This window comes from Pleurodeles waltl, chromosome 3_1 (genome assembly GCF_031143425.1).
Source record: "Pleurodeles waltl isolate 20211129_DDA chromosome 3_1, aPleWal1.hap1.20221129, whole genome shotgun sequence".
NCBI classification, from domain to species: Eukaryota; Metazoa; Chordata; class Amphibia; order Caudata; family Salamandridae; genus Pleurodeles; species Pleurodeles waltl.
This window is the reverse complement of record NC_090440.1, coordinates 24,248,525-24,263,156: the sequence shown is the minus strand read 5'-3', so window position 1 is coordinate 24,263,156 and position 14,632 is coordinate 24,248,525. Positions and strand designations below refer to the sequence as shown.

At 46.3% G+C, this 14,632-nt stretch overlaps 1 protein-coding gene across 3 annotated transcripts in view; it reads left to right on the top strand.

Moving 5' to 3' along the window:
• Nucleotides 1-14,632, top strand: part of CRY2 (cryptochrome circadian regulator 2) — a 377,643-nt gene that overhangs the window by 281,876 nt on the left and 81,135 nt on the right. For all 3 annotated transcript variants that reach the window (XM_069221752.1, XM_069221753.1, XM_069221754.1), the window contains one exon: nucleotides 10,470-10,672. In XM_069221752.1, coding sequence (XP_069077853.1) covers nucleotides 10,470-10,672 — 203 coding nt within the window. The remainder of the gene's footprint in view (nucleotides 1-10,469; nucleotides 10,673-14,632) is intronic.

The following is a 14,632-nucleotide window of genomic DNA, read 5'->3' as shown; positions in this document are numbered from 1 at the left end:
CCTGCGGAAAAACGACATAGATCTCCGACGACGTCGAGAGCGTCGACGTCGAAGCAGGGAACGGCGCCAACATGTTCGCCGTCGAGGAGTGCTTCGCCGGCGAGAAAAAGACATCGTTCGCCGTCGACAGCTATTTCGCCGTCGAGGCGGCGAAGACACCCGACGTCGAGAGGATCTGGGTCGCCGTCGACACGGCGAACACAGTCCACGCCAAGGAGATCCGAGTCGGGCTCGCCGTCGACACGGCGAGGGAGATCGCCGTCGAGAGAGAGTGTTCGCCGTCGGAGGCGTTCACCGTCACTGCACCGACGTCGAGGTTCGTCGTCGAGAGGTTCTCAGCGGCGAGACGAGTCGACGTCTAGAGGCACTCGGCGTCACCGCAGTTCGACGTCGAGGAGTGCTTCGACGTCGAGAAGACCATCTAAGAGGCCTAGAAGGGTTTATACAACCTCAGAATCCTCGGCCTCGCTTATCCTACTTCCAGCATCACCACAGCTCTCACAAAGGCAGTCGCCTTTACCACAGACGCCGGTAACACCTACGGCTCCTCTTCCGGCGCCTCCTCCAGAACCTGTTCCGAGGACTCCAACGCGATCTGCAGGGCGTTCTGGTTATTCCTCGAGGCGTACATCTACCTCAAGGCACCGTCGTCAATCACATCATGGACATTCTTCATCGTCCACACGAGACTACTCTCCAACCTTATCAGACTCACCATCCCCAAGAGTGTCTCCCATAGATGATGTCAACACATTTCAGGAGGTCTTAGTGAGAGGGGCAACCAAGCTGAATATCCCGCTAGCAGCTCCAGCCCAATCGACATCAGTAATCTTTGAGACCTTGCATCAAAGGACATCTTCACGACCTTTACTTCCACTGGTTCCGGGTCTTATTGAACCAGCAATGGACATTTTTCTCACGCCGGCTACAACAAAGTCTGCTCCTTCCAGACTCGTTAAAAAGTACCGTCCACCAGAGCAAGATCCTCTATTCTTGAGGTCGGACCCAGTACCAGACTCGGTAGTTATAGTGGCAGTGAAGAAATCGCATTCGACGTCACCGTCTTCCTCTGCTCCCCCAGACAAAGAAAGCAGAAAGATTGATGCTGCAGGAAGAAAAGTATGCTCGACGGCATCTATCACCATGAAAGCAGCCAGTGCCACTGCTTTATTAGGGAGATATGATCGATCCCTCTGGGACTCTATACTACAGTTCGCAGAGCATCTCCCTAGGGACAAAAGGGAAGATTTCCTAGAGGTCGTGAGCGAGGGAGCAATGGTTTCTAACCAGATCATAAGTGCTGCGGCAGATGCTTCAACTCTATCCGCACATAACTATGCTCATGGTATAGCGCTCAGGAGACATGCATGGCTGCGGCTTACATCGCTTAAACCCGAAGCACAGCAGAGAATACAGAACCTGCCTTTCTCAGGCTCCACTTTATTCGGCTCTCATGCCGATGATGAGATGGCCAGAATGAAGTCGGAGCTGGATACCTTAAAAGCGGTAGGCATAGAGCGACCTAAAGAACAGCGAAAGGGATTCCGCCCATATCAAAGAAGACTGTTCACCCACAGGTATCAGGCTCCACATTGGTCGTCTTCACGCCCTCAGCAACAGCAGCAGCAGCAGCATCAGAGGGGCTTCTCCAGAAGGTCGACAAGGGGTCGTTCAACACCTCAGACCCAGACACCTCGACAAGCTCCCACGTCTAGGCCCTGAATTTTTGCTTCCCCCTCCTCCGTTACCCACTCCGGTAGGGGGAAGTATCTCAAATCATCTAGACGAGTGGCTACGCATCACAACAGACGCCTGGGTATTGAATATTGTGAGACATGGTTACGCTCTCAGATTCACCAGTTCTCCACCATCTGTTCCACCCAAAACAGCCAACCACCATCTCGAAGCTCTGCAGTTAGAGGTCAATATCCTATTGCAAAAGAGAGCCATAGAACCCGTTCCCATCAGCCAACATGGGAAGGGGATTTATTCGAGATATTTCCTTGTACAGAAAAAAGACAAACAAGAGTTTCGTCCCATCTTAGATCTGAGGACAGCAAACAAATGGATTCGCAAAGAAAAATTCAGGATGTTAGCCTTACACCAAATTTACCCACATTTACGTCAGGGCGACTGGCTATGTGCGATAGATCTTTGCGACGCTTACTTCCATATCCCAGTAACCAAGAAACATCGAAAATTCCTAATGTTCACTGTCGGAAAACGCCATTACCAATTTGCAGTTCTACCGTTCGGCCTAAAATCAGCGCCAAGAACTTTTTCCAAATGCATGGCGGTAGTAGCCGCCCACTTGAGGAAACAGCGAATATTCGTCTATCCCTATCTAGACGATTGGCTCATAAAGGCCTCCAGCTATCTCGAGGCACAGCAGCATTTCGAATGGACTCTACAACTGCTACAAAAACTTGGTCTTCAAGTCAATCTTCTGAAATCAACAGCAACACCTGGTCAGAGGTTGCATTACTTAGGGGCCATTGTAGATACCAAGCTAGGAAAGGTGTTTCCTTCGGAGGAACGACGGTTATCGATTCTCCAAAAGTGCAAACAACTGCAGGAAAGACCTCAAGCCACTGCAAGAATAATAGCTTCTCTACTGGGCTCGATGGCGTCTTGTATCCATCTGGTTCCCAATGCTCGTCTCCATATGAGACCATTGCAGGAAAATCTAGAGGATCAGTGGTGTCAACTGAGGGACGATTGGGAGAACAAAGTCCTGCTGTCTCCTCACACCCTACAATCCCTCAAGTGGTGGTGTTTGCCCAGCAATCTCTTGGTGGGGATTCCGTTCCAACAACGACCTCCATCTCAAACCATCGTAACAGATGCGTCACTGCTCGGATGGGGGGCGCACATGGAACATCTTCGAGTCCAAGGCGAGTGGTCACAGAGAGAGAGTCTCTATCACATCAACCTGCTGGAACTTCGCGCAGTCCACCTTGCGCTCAAAGCCTTCCTTCCCTCTCTGAGAACGGAAACTCTCCTTCTTCAGACAGACAACGTGGCCACTATGTACTACGTGAACAAACAAGGAGGCACCAGGTCCAGAATTTTATCCAGAGAGGCCCAGACAATCTGGCATTGGCTTCTAGCCAGGAACCTGTCGCTAGTGGCAACTCACCTGCCCGGCATCCAGAATGTTCAAGCGGATGCCCTCAGTCGGGTAATAAGCGAGAACCACGAATGGGTACTACACGACGACGACGTTCATTCCATTTTCGCACTCTGGGGTACCCCTTCTACAGACCTATTCGCAACCCCAGAAAACAAAAAATGCCAAAACTTCGCCTCCAGATATTACCATCCAGGGACACTGGGGAATGCCCTATGGATAAGCTGGTCAGGGGCATTTCTTTACGCCTTTCCACCTCTTCCCCTGATTCCGGCAGTTCTCCAGAAGCTGTCCAATGCTCAGACCAAAATGATCCTAATTGCTCCGGAGTGGCCTCGCCAGTGGTGGTTCCCAGACCTTCTTCACCGGTCACTCAAACCACACATCAGACTACCATATCGCCCGGACCTTCTAACGAAGTTCAGAGGGCAGATATCTCATCCCAACCCCTCATCGTTGAGTTTGGCAGCATGGCTCCTGAGCTAGTGCAATATGGACATTTGAACTTACCTCAGGACTGTATGGAAATTCTGAGGGAAGCAAAACGCCCTTCCACACGATCAGCCTATGCAAGCAAGTGGAAGAGATTCTGCATTTGGTGTTTACACAACAACATTGACCCGGTTTCTTGTGGAGAACAATCTATCTTACCATACTTGTTAAGTTTGGCAAAATCGGGCTTACAACTGTCGTCAATAAAAGTTCACTTGGCGGCGATAACAGCATACAGAAAGACTCCTTCACAAACTTCCTTTTTTCGGATTCCGATTATTAAGGATTTCCTAGAAGGTTTAAAAAAGGTTTTTCCTCCCATTAGAAAGCCTTCTCCTCCATGGGAACTGAACGTTGTCTTATCACGTCTGATGCTGCCGCCATTCGAGCCGATACACAAGGCATCGCTGCAGCATCTCACATGGAAAGCTGCTTTTCTGGTGGCAATCACTTCAGCGCGTAGGGTCAGCGAAATCCAGGCCCTTTGCGCTCAGGAACCCTACACGGTTTTTCATTCTGCAAAAGTGGTAATGAGAACTCATCCAAAATTTCTACCTAAGGTAGTCTCCGACTTCCATGTGAACCAAACAATTTCATTACCGACTTTCTTTCAGAATCCAGCTACTCCTGCTGAGAGAACTCTGCACTCTCTGGATGTAAAGAGAGTATTGAAATTTTACTTGGACAGGACAAAAAGCTTACGAAAATCACAACAGCTTTTTATTAACTATGGCCCAATCAGAACAGGTTTGGGCACATCTAAACAATCTTTATCCAGGTGGATTGTTTCATGTATAATGTTATGTTATCAGTTAGCAAACAAATCCCTTGGTGGTAGACCAAAAGCCCACTCGACCAGAGGGAAAGCAGCTACTGTAGCCTTGATGAGAAATGTCCCTTTGGCAGAAATATGCAAGGCTGCCACTTGGAGGTCGGTCCATACCTTTACTAAGCATTACTGCCTTGATACAGACGCTAGGGCAGATGCTCAGGTTGGACAGGCTTTGCTCAAGAATTTGTTTGCATGATTCATGTTTTTTCTCAGTATTCTTATATCGACTCCACCGCGGTTATGGGGATGGGCTTGCTACTCTATTCAATGCTTATGACTATACATGGAAATCCCCTACGAGAGAAGGAATGGTTTCTTACCTGTAACTCCAGTTCTCTCGTAGGGGTATTTCCATGATAGTCATAAGCAACCCTCCCTCCTCCCCGGTGGAGTTCACATAGAAAAAGTTGCCATAAATATGGTTGATGTTGGTACTCCAACAAAGCTTGTTCCAGGTTAAAAGCCTTCAAAAAGAACTGAGGCAACTGCCTGTTGCTGTGCATGATGGGATACAGGAAGACTTTGCTTTCTTAAAGGCACAGCTCTATTTACATTCTGTATAATGGCAGCCTATGGGCTACACTGCCCTGCATTGTTTTATTCTCATCAGAGGTGTAAATAAAGTATGAGAATGTATTTGTTATTACATTTCTAGAATAAATAGGTGTTTGAACATGAATTTACACTACTATTGATTTTCTTTTCAACAATTTGGCCTGTGTAGCTGTTCACATAGGCTGCACAATGTTATTCTTAAGTGTTTTTTGACAGACCTTTTATTCAAACGGCTGGTGTTTGCACTTAAGAATATACTTCACATCAGTGCTCCGGGGTCCCCGCAGGCGCGCGGAACTATTCAATGCTTATGACTATCATGGAAATACCCCTACGAGAGAACTGGAGTTACAGGTAAGAAACCATTCCTTATTAACTATGGCCCAATCAGAACAGGTTTGGGCACATCTAAACAATCTTTATCCAGGTGGATTGTTTCATGTATAATGTTATGTTATCAGTTAGCAAACAAATCCCTTGGTGGTAGACCAAAAGCCCACTCGACCAGAGGGAAAGCAGCTACTGTAGCCTTGATGAGAAATGTCCCTTTGGCAGAAATATGCAAGGCTGCCACTTGGAGGTCGGTCCATACCTTTACTAAGCATTACTGCCTTGATACAGACGCTAGGGCAGATGCTCAGGTTGGACAGGCTTTGCTCAAGAATTTGTTTGCATGATTCATGTTTTTCTCAGTATTCTTATATCGACTCCACCGCGGTTATGGGGATGGGCTTGCTACTCTATTCAATGCTTATGACTATACATGGAAATCCCCTACGAGAGAAGGAATGGTTTCTTACCTGTAACTCCAGTTCTCTCGTAGGGGTATTTCCATGATAGTCATAAGCAACCCTCCCTCCTCCCCGGTGGAGTTGACATAGAACATGAATATTATGGAGGTTGGTACTCCAACAAATGTTTTTTTTTTTTTTTTTTTTCTTCATGTCAGGTAATAGCCTCCAAAAAAGAACTGAGGCAACTGCCTTTTGCTGTGCATGATGGGAAACAGGAAGACTTTACTTTTCTTAAAGGCACAGCTCTATTTACATTCTGTATAATGGCAGCCTATGGGCTACACTGCCCTGCATTGTTTTATTCTCATCAGAGGTGTAAATAAAGTATGAGAATGTATTTGTTATTACATTTCTAGAATAAATAGGTGTTTGAACATGAATTTACACTACTATTGATTTTCTTTTCAACAATTTGGCCTGTGTAGCTGTTCACATAGGCTGCACAATGTTATTCTTAAGTGTTTTTTGACAGACCTTTTCTTTAAACGGCTGGTGTTTGCACTTAAGAATATACTTCACATCAGTGCTCCGGGGTCCCCGCAGGCGCGCGGAACTATTCAATGCTTATGACTATCATGGAAATACCCCTACGAGAGAACTGGAGTTACAGGTAAGAAACCATTCCTTCCTGAGCAGACACCTAGAGGACGCCCACGATTGGGTCCTACACGACGAAGTCGTCGAAGACATCTTCGCTCTATGGGGTCAGCCTCAATTGGATCTCTTCGCGGACGAAGTAAACAAGAAATGCCCTGACTTCGCATCCAGGTTCTACCGTCCGGGATCTCGAGGGAATGCCCTGTTGATCGACTGGTCAGGGATATTTCTCTACGCCTTTCCACCGATTCCCCTCATACCGGCAGTGATCAACAAACTTTACAGATCCAGCACCAGAATGATTCTCATAGCGCCACAATGGCCCCGTCAATTCTGGTACACGGATCTCCTCAACCTATCGGAAAAACCTCACAGGAGGCTGCCGTGCAGACCGGATCTTCTGAGCAGGATGGAGAGCAGGATTCTGCATCCCAACCTACCCTCTCTGAGTTTAACAGCATGGCTCCTGAATTCCTGCAGTATGGACACCTAGGGCTCTTGCAGGAGTGCATGAACATCTTGAGAGAGTCCAAACGACCTTCCACGCGGCGTTCTTACGCTTTTAAGTGGAAGAGATTCTACATATGGTGCTGTCGACAAGGTCAGAATCCCATACGGGCTCAGGAGGATGTCATACTGTCTTACTTACTTCATCTGGCGAAGTCCGGTCTGCAGGTATCATCTATTAAGGTACATTTGTCGCCATTACAGCCTATCGTAAGTCACCTTCTCAGGAATCCTTCTTTACGAAACCAGTAGTCAAGTATTTCTTAGAAGGTTTGAAAAAAGTTTTTCCGCCCATTCGGAGACCCTCTCCTCCATGGGAACTGAACATAGTATTGTCAAAACTTATGGGCCCTCCTTTCGAACCTATACTCAAAGCCTCTTTACAACACCTTACGTGGAAGACAGCTTTTTTGGTGGCCATTACTTCCGCGAGGAGGGTCAGTGAAATTCCGGCTTTGTCTTCCAAAGAACCGTATACGTTTTTTCACGACAATAGAGTGGTTCTGCGAACTCACCCATCATTCCTGCCGAAGGTGGTGTCAGAATTCCACATCAATCAGACTATCTCTTTACCAACTTTCTTTCCCAATCCGGAGACTCCGGCGGAGAAAGCATTGCACTCCTTAGATTTGAAAAGAGTGCTGAAATTTTCTTTGGATAAAACAAAATCGATTAGACATTCCAGCCACTTGTTTGTAAATGATGGTCATTTGAGGACAGGAGAGGCAGCATCTAAACGAACGATATCAAGATGGATAGTTTCTTGTATTGTTAATGCTTACCAGTTGGCTAACAAACAACTACTAGCTAGGCCTAAAGCGCATTCCAGAAGAGGAAAAGCGGCTACTGCTGCCCTCCTTAACAATGTTCCAATATCTGAGATTTGTAAGGCTGCTACATGGAAGTCTGTACATACATTTACTAGACATTACTGTTTGGACTCAGATGCAAGAGCAGATGCCCAAGTAGGGCAGGCCTCTCTGAGAAATGTATTTGCATGATACATATATATATTCCTGCACTTCTATTAGACGGTCCGCAGAGTTTAGGGATGGGCTTGCTAATCTATTCAATGTTTATGACTATTGATGAGGATCCCCTGGAAGAGAAGGATAAGTTACTTACCTGTAAATCCTAGTTCTCTTCCAGGGGTATCCTCATCAAAGTCATAAACAACCCACCCTCCTCCCCGGACGCACGTCTCCTAGAAGTACAGGACAGACTGTCTTTCGAATCAGTTTCACAGATTGTCACCGTAAAAAAGGTACTGACCTAACTGTGAACCAACTGTCACCTTTCCTTCACCCCTGAGGCATGGTGGGATACTGGAGGTGCTCAGGGTCTTAAAGGCACGGTGCCAAAGTTTTTATGGTTCTCCTGTGTTAACCTGCATGCAGCCTATTGGCTAAGAATGCTCCATTGTTTTTCAATGTAGTTTTTTCTCTTTTTTCTCTAGATATTGCTGCTGCTTATTTCCCTAAGCCCAGTTTTGGGGGCTTGGGTAGATATTTATTCTCTATTGTAATTTTATTATGATAAAAAAATAAAAAATAAAAAAAAATCATAGAAATAAAGCATTTTAGCCTGTTTATGATTATAGCCTACATTGCCGTTTTTACACATGTATATATGAGTTTAGTATGAAAGATATGTCTACTAAAAATGCTATATATATATTTTTCTTGCATATTTCATACTTTATATGTGTGTATTTTATATATGCTCCGGGGTCCCCGCACAAGGGCGGGAATATTCAATGTTTATGACTTTGATGAGGATACCCCTGGAAGAGAACTAGGATTTACAGGTAAGTAACTTATCCTTTTCGATCATATTTCATACTTTATATGTGTGTAATTTATATATGCTCCGGGGTCCCCACACAAGGGCGGGGATATTCAATGTTTATGACTTTGATGAGGATACCCCTGGAAGAGAACTAGGATTTACAGGTAAGTAACTTATCCTTCTATGCTTTTCCTGTCTGTTTCTAAGTATATTTACTGTGTGTAGATATTTCCAAATGGAGATATACCAATGTTAGGATAGGACTAGTGTTATAATAAAGAATACTTTATTTTGTAACCTTTGGTGTGGTTCTTTCTTGTGTGAACATACTCCTCGATAAGCCTAAGCTGCTCTTCTCAGCTATCCATAGAGAGCTTTGGTTATCTAAGCACCAAAACACTAAGGGGGTCATTATGAAGCCAACCCGCCAATGTACCACTCCAACCGCCATGGCGGTAGCAGCCACTGGGCTGGAGATAAGAATCTCCAGCCCGGCGGCTGCTATTGTACAGCCTCAGGCATTTTGACCCTACCTATCGCCATGGTTTTCGTGGTGTTCGTAACATCACGAAAACCATGGCGGTAGGCCCTATCAGTGACAGGGAATTCCTTCCCTGTCACTGATAGGAGGCCCCTTCCCATCCCCAACAACTCCCCTGACACCCCCACTGCCCCTCCATCCACGCCCCCCTTCCAATCCTTCACCCCCCTACACGCACACACGCAGACGTGCATACACACACTCACACAGGCATACACGCATACATACATGCATGCATCCATTCATTCATGCACACATCTGCACCACATTCACAGACAAGCATTCACATATCCATACTTACACGCATTGTCACACATACATACACGCACGCAAACAACACTACACATACATTTGCATTCATGCACACACTCATGCACACCCCGACCCCCCTTCCCTGTCGGAAACCCAACTTACCTGCTTACCTGGATCCAGGGGGTCTTCCGGCATGGGACGATCGGGGCACTGCTACCGCCAGCACGCGCCCGCCAGCAGAACACCGCCAGACCGTATTATTTTTCATAATATGGCTGGCGGCGGTCTACTGGCGTGGCGCTGCTGGTGGTAGCAGGTCCACCTTAATGCCATCCGCCAGCATGGCCCCAGCTGGATTTCCACCCTTCTTGTGGAGGAAGTCCGGCTGTGGTCATTATTCAGCGGACGACTGTTAGCCGCGGCAGGTGGTACTTATCATCAATGTCATAATGATGCCCTAAGGGTTGCCTGGACTCACTATAGGGTGCCACACTTTAGGTGTACACCATAAACTGAGCCAGCCTCCTACAAGAGGGTGGAATGGTGCGCACAGAAATAGCAGGCAGTCTATGAGGACAAGGGCTGTCCACAAACACACTTTAAATTATGGGGCAAATGGTGGTAATATTATGGGGTGGGGCTCCGGTTGATGTTGGATTGAGGCTGTGTCCCGGATCTATCTGCTGTTATTCCATTATTTTATGTCAGGGACTCGGGGCTGGTGAAACAAGTTGTATTATATCTATATCACATGTGTAAAAAATCAACAAAATCGATTTTCAAAAAATAAAAAAGAATGTTCCTTCACCCAGTCAGTCCGTCATGTGAACAAGAGATCAAGCTCGCTAGACGAATCACATTATCCATGTTCTAACTGAGATGTGATGTCAAAAAAACTGTTCACCTGATTGTAGTTTAAGTTTAGGTACTTTAACAAACAGATTAAGTAAGTGTGATGTGAAATCTTTCTGTTCTGTTAAGGCGGTACCTGCCAAAACTGAAGGCATACCCTGCAAGATACATTTATGAACCCTGGAATGCACCAGAGTCTGTACAGAAAGCAGCCAAGTGCATCATTGGGGTGGACTATCCAAAGCCTATCGTCAATCATGCCGAGGCCAGCCGACTCAACATCGAGCGCATGAAGCAGATCTACCAGCAGCTCTCTCGCTATCGGGGCCTCTGTAAGTAAAAACACTTCTGATTTGACTATATGTATGCTATAAACTGTCTCAGAGTAATTCAGGGTCGCTAGTAAACTATGATGTGGTTAGTTCAGTATATAGAATATATTTCACAAAAGTTAGTATGGGGTCAAGGATTGGCTTATTTAATTTTTCTAGAACTAGAATACCTCAATTCAAGTAAAAAAGTCTCCACAGAGGCTTGACATTATGTAACGATTTTAGAGATTGGTTAACAGACAATCTGTCTGCTAGTATGTCTTTGGTGACATATTCACACCACAGTTAGTGGAAGGACTATTATATTTATATTTACTGCAGTATTGGAACATTCGTAGATTCACAAATGTGAGAGGAGGCCTCTTTTTGCATGCTTAGCCCCCCACTTTTTGCCTGATGTTGATGTGTCCAAGAAGTTGTAGTGCCCATGGCCATGCTAACCCTGGGCCAGAGCTCTTTCCCTAAATCGGTTGTGATGCTTGGCACAATTGGATACACTCAGAAATATCACTGTAAGTCCCTAGTAAATGGGTACCTCAGTACCCAGGGCATGGGATATTAAGGGTAGGCCTCTGAGGGCAGCAGCACTGATTGTGCCACCCCCTAGGGCCCTGCACCAAGCACTGTCGTTGCAGGCTGAGTGTACTGGGGCAAACCTAAAATGGCAAACTCAACATGGCACACTCCTGTGTGTGCCCTGTCCACCGTACACTGAATATGTTATGGATAAGTCACCCCTCTAGCAGGCCTTCCAGCCCTAAGGCAGGGTGCACCAAACTATATGTGAGGGCATAGTTGCATGAGCAATATGCCCCCACTGTGTCCTTGCCAAATCTGGGACATAGTTAGCGAACAGAGCAGCTCTTTTAAATACATTTACTGGCCACTGGTCAAACACGAATTCCCCAGCTACATGATGGCCACTCTGCACCCTGGTTCCATCTAGCAGGCCGCCTCCAGACAGCCAATATGCACACCTGGGGGAGAGCCCTGGCTCTCTGGTTTTTAAGACAATATCCTTCCTGGGTGGATAAGCTAACACCCCCTCCCTCAGGAATGTGCACTCCTGGTGGTGAGCTTCAAAGAGCTACCGCCCTTAAAACTCGAGCCCTCAGGCCTGCTGCTAGCAGCAGATGGCTTCCCCCTTTGTCAACCCCCACTTTTGGCGGGAGCAAAGGCATGAAACCACACAACGGGTAGGAGGAGGGATCTCACTGAACATGCCCCACCCCTAGGGGCTTGCAGGCGAACTGGACCCTCCATTTCATTTTCCTCCATGTTTGATGGCAGCAAAATAGCCAATGACGTTTAGGGTAGTGACCCTTACTCCAGTATTGGAACTTTCATAGATTCACATGCTTGAATCATTCCCCATCGTCGAAACAGGAGTTCCCAGTACCTTTAATTAAGTAGTAATAACAATAACAATAACATAGGCTTAAACCTAAAGGCCCTTAGGCCTCTCAGTTTAGCACTCTGATAGAGTCATTTTAAGAAAAAAGGCCCATCATTCAGGTGACACCACCCTCTAGAACCTTCCTGAAAGAAGCTCCAGTTCCTCAGATTTTCTACTGCGCGTCGTGCTAGGGAGTCTCCTCAGAGCTCTACTCTGCTCTTCTCAAATTATGGAATACCCAGAAAGTTATACTCTTCACAACTAATTCTGACTGATAGCTGGTAAGGCCTCCACCATGTCTGACAAGGAGAAGGGCTTATTGAGATCTTGCAAGACCTGTGGAAAAAAGAGGTTACACTCTGAAGACCGTCACCAGAATTGCATATACTGCCTTTACCCAGACCACTCTGCCAAAGACTGCAACCACCTTCTCATCTAAAACCCTAAAGGATAGAAAGGGCAGATTGTTGATATGGCTGCAAAAACTTAAATCCAGAGATAGCACAGTCTCTGACTCTGAGAGCGATGATTCCTCCACATCTTCCAGGATATCACATAAAAAGATCAAGATCTCCTCATTAAAGGTCGTCCTCAGAACAGCCAAGAAAGGCCTACAAAAAAAACGCCTCAGGGTCTTACAAAGGCCACAGCCCTTCTTCATCACCTCACAAATTCTCAGCAAAAGTGGAAAGGGGACATTTCAGCAGTTCAGAAAGGATTAAAAAATCATCTTCTGTACCTCCTTCTAAGTCAGCTGAACCATTTAATAGACCTTCCTCTGCTCCTACAGCCGACAGACCACTTGTCAAAACCCCACTGTCGACGACAATACCCGTTCCACCGTCAACGACGGTTACTGTACTAATACCGTTGATGGCCCCTCTGACGACGACAACGTCGAGAGCGAGTCACCCACCGTTGACAAAGTCAACGTCGATGACATCATCGTTGATCGTCGAAGACCTATATGTCGTTATCATCTACTTCTGTAACCATAGTTTCCTCATTACCGTCTTCTTCGACGACAACCCAGTCGACAGTAGCTTCCACCACAAAACCGTTGATGGTTAAGATATCCTCAAAATCTGCTACAACAAAGGCAGTATCGAGGAGCGCTCCTGTCACGCCGTCAACGAAGGCGTCTACGACACCGTTGATGAGGGAAAAAGTACATAAAACACACGAAACTACAAAAATGACACCGGCGCACACTTCTAGTAAGATAATCCCTTTAATACCAGTCCATCTTTTGGAGGGTGACCATGAATCGAATGATGTGGGTTCATTTGAAACAGCACACAGTCCCTCACAGTTAAATGTAAAGTACCAGGACGACAATGATGAGTATTGCGAAGCTTATGACCCACAATACTACGCAGGTGATCAAGCATATCAAGAGGAGTTTTACATGTCAAACACTTTAATATCTGACTTGCGAGCAATGCTAGCCGACTATAGTAGGTGTTTCCTACACAGCAGAGGTGCAACTTCCGCCACCATCATCTCCAGTTTCTCGGGTAGCCACCCCGCATCAGAGGCCGACCACTCTACCGCTGATGAATTTGGCCACACCTGATATGACCCTCCCACTTGAGACTGACATATCGGAAGGAGAACAAGAGAAAGGTGAGCTCCTCGACAACCAGTCGGAGTGGGACGCGTATAGTATTCCAGCTCCACCTTCTCCTTCTCCTTCTCCTTCACCTTCAAAGGTAGGTTCACCTCCAGAGGACATCGGTGGATTTCACAATCTTATGGAAAGGGCTGCTAAGCATTTTGCACTTCCCATGCCATCCAAGCAAACTGATTGCTTTTTATATGAATTTAAGGAGCCATTCCAAAACTCAGTACGCTCCATGCCACTAATCAGTTACATATGGAGGGAAGGTTTGAAAGTCATGCAAAACCCAGCAACAGTTACAGCAGTGCTTCTACGCCTTGATAAAAAGTATTAAGCGCCTGAAGACGCCCCAGCATGCTTGACTGGTCACCCTCACCCAGATTCGGTGGTAACACAGGCAGCCCAGAGACGATCCAAAACTCCTTCTGCGCCAATTTCCAGCACCTCCGGACAAGGAAGGTAGAAGATTCGACAATATTGGTAAAATATTTTTCTCAATGTCTAGCCTAACTATAAGAGCGGCTAACTCCCTTGCGGTGTTAGCCAAATATGACAGACAATTATAGGCTGACATTGCCCCATATCTTCATCAGTTGCCGGAGGACATTAAGGCAGAAGCTAAAAAGGCATTACATGAGGGGGAATGCACATCAGAAGAGATAATAGATTGTGCGATGATCATAGTCACTACTGCGTTTCGTCCTCTTGCAGGGGCTGCTGTCCTCAAAAGGCAAGGTTGGCTGAAGGCCACATCATTTCGTCTGGAAGTGCAGAATAAAATACTAGACCTTCTATTTGATAGTCAAGCGCTTTTTGGCAAACATATTGGCTAGGCATTGCAGTCGATAAAATCCGATACAGACGGCAAAATCTTTGGGAACACTGCAGTTTCAAAAGCCTTCCTTTCGAGCCACGAGAGGACGTGGAATGTCTTCATATAGGG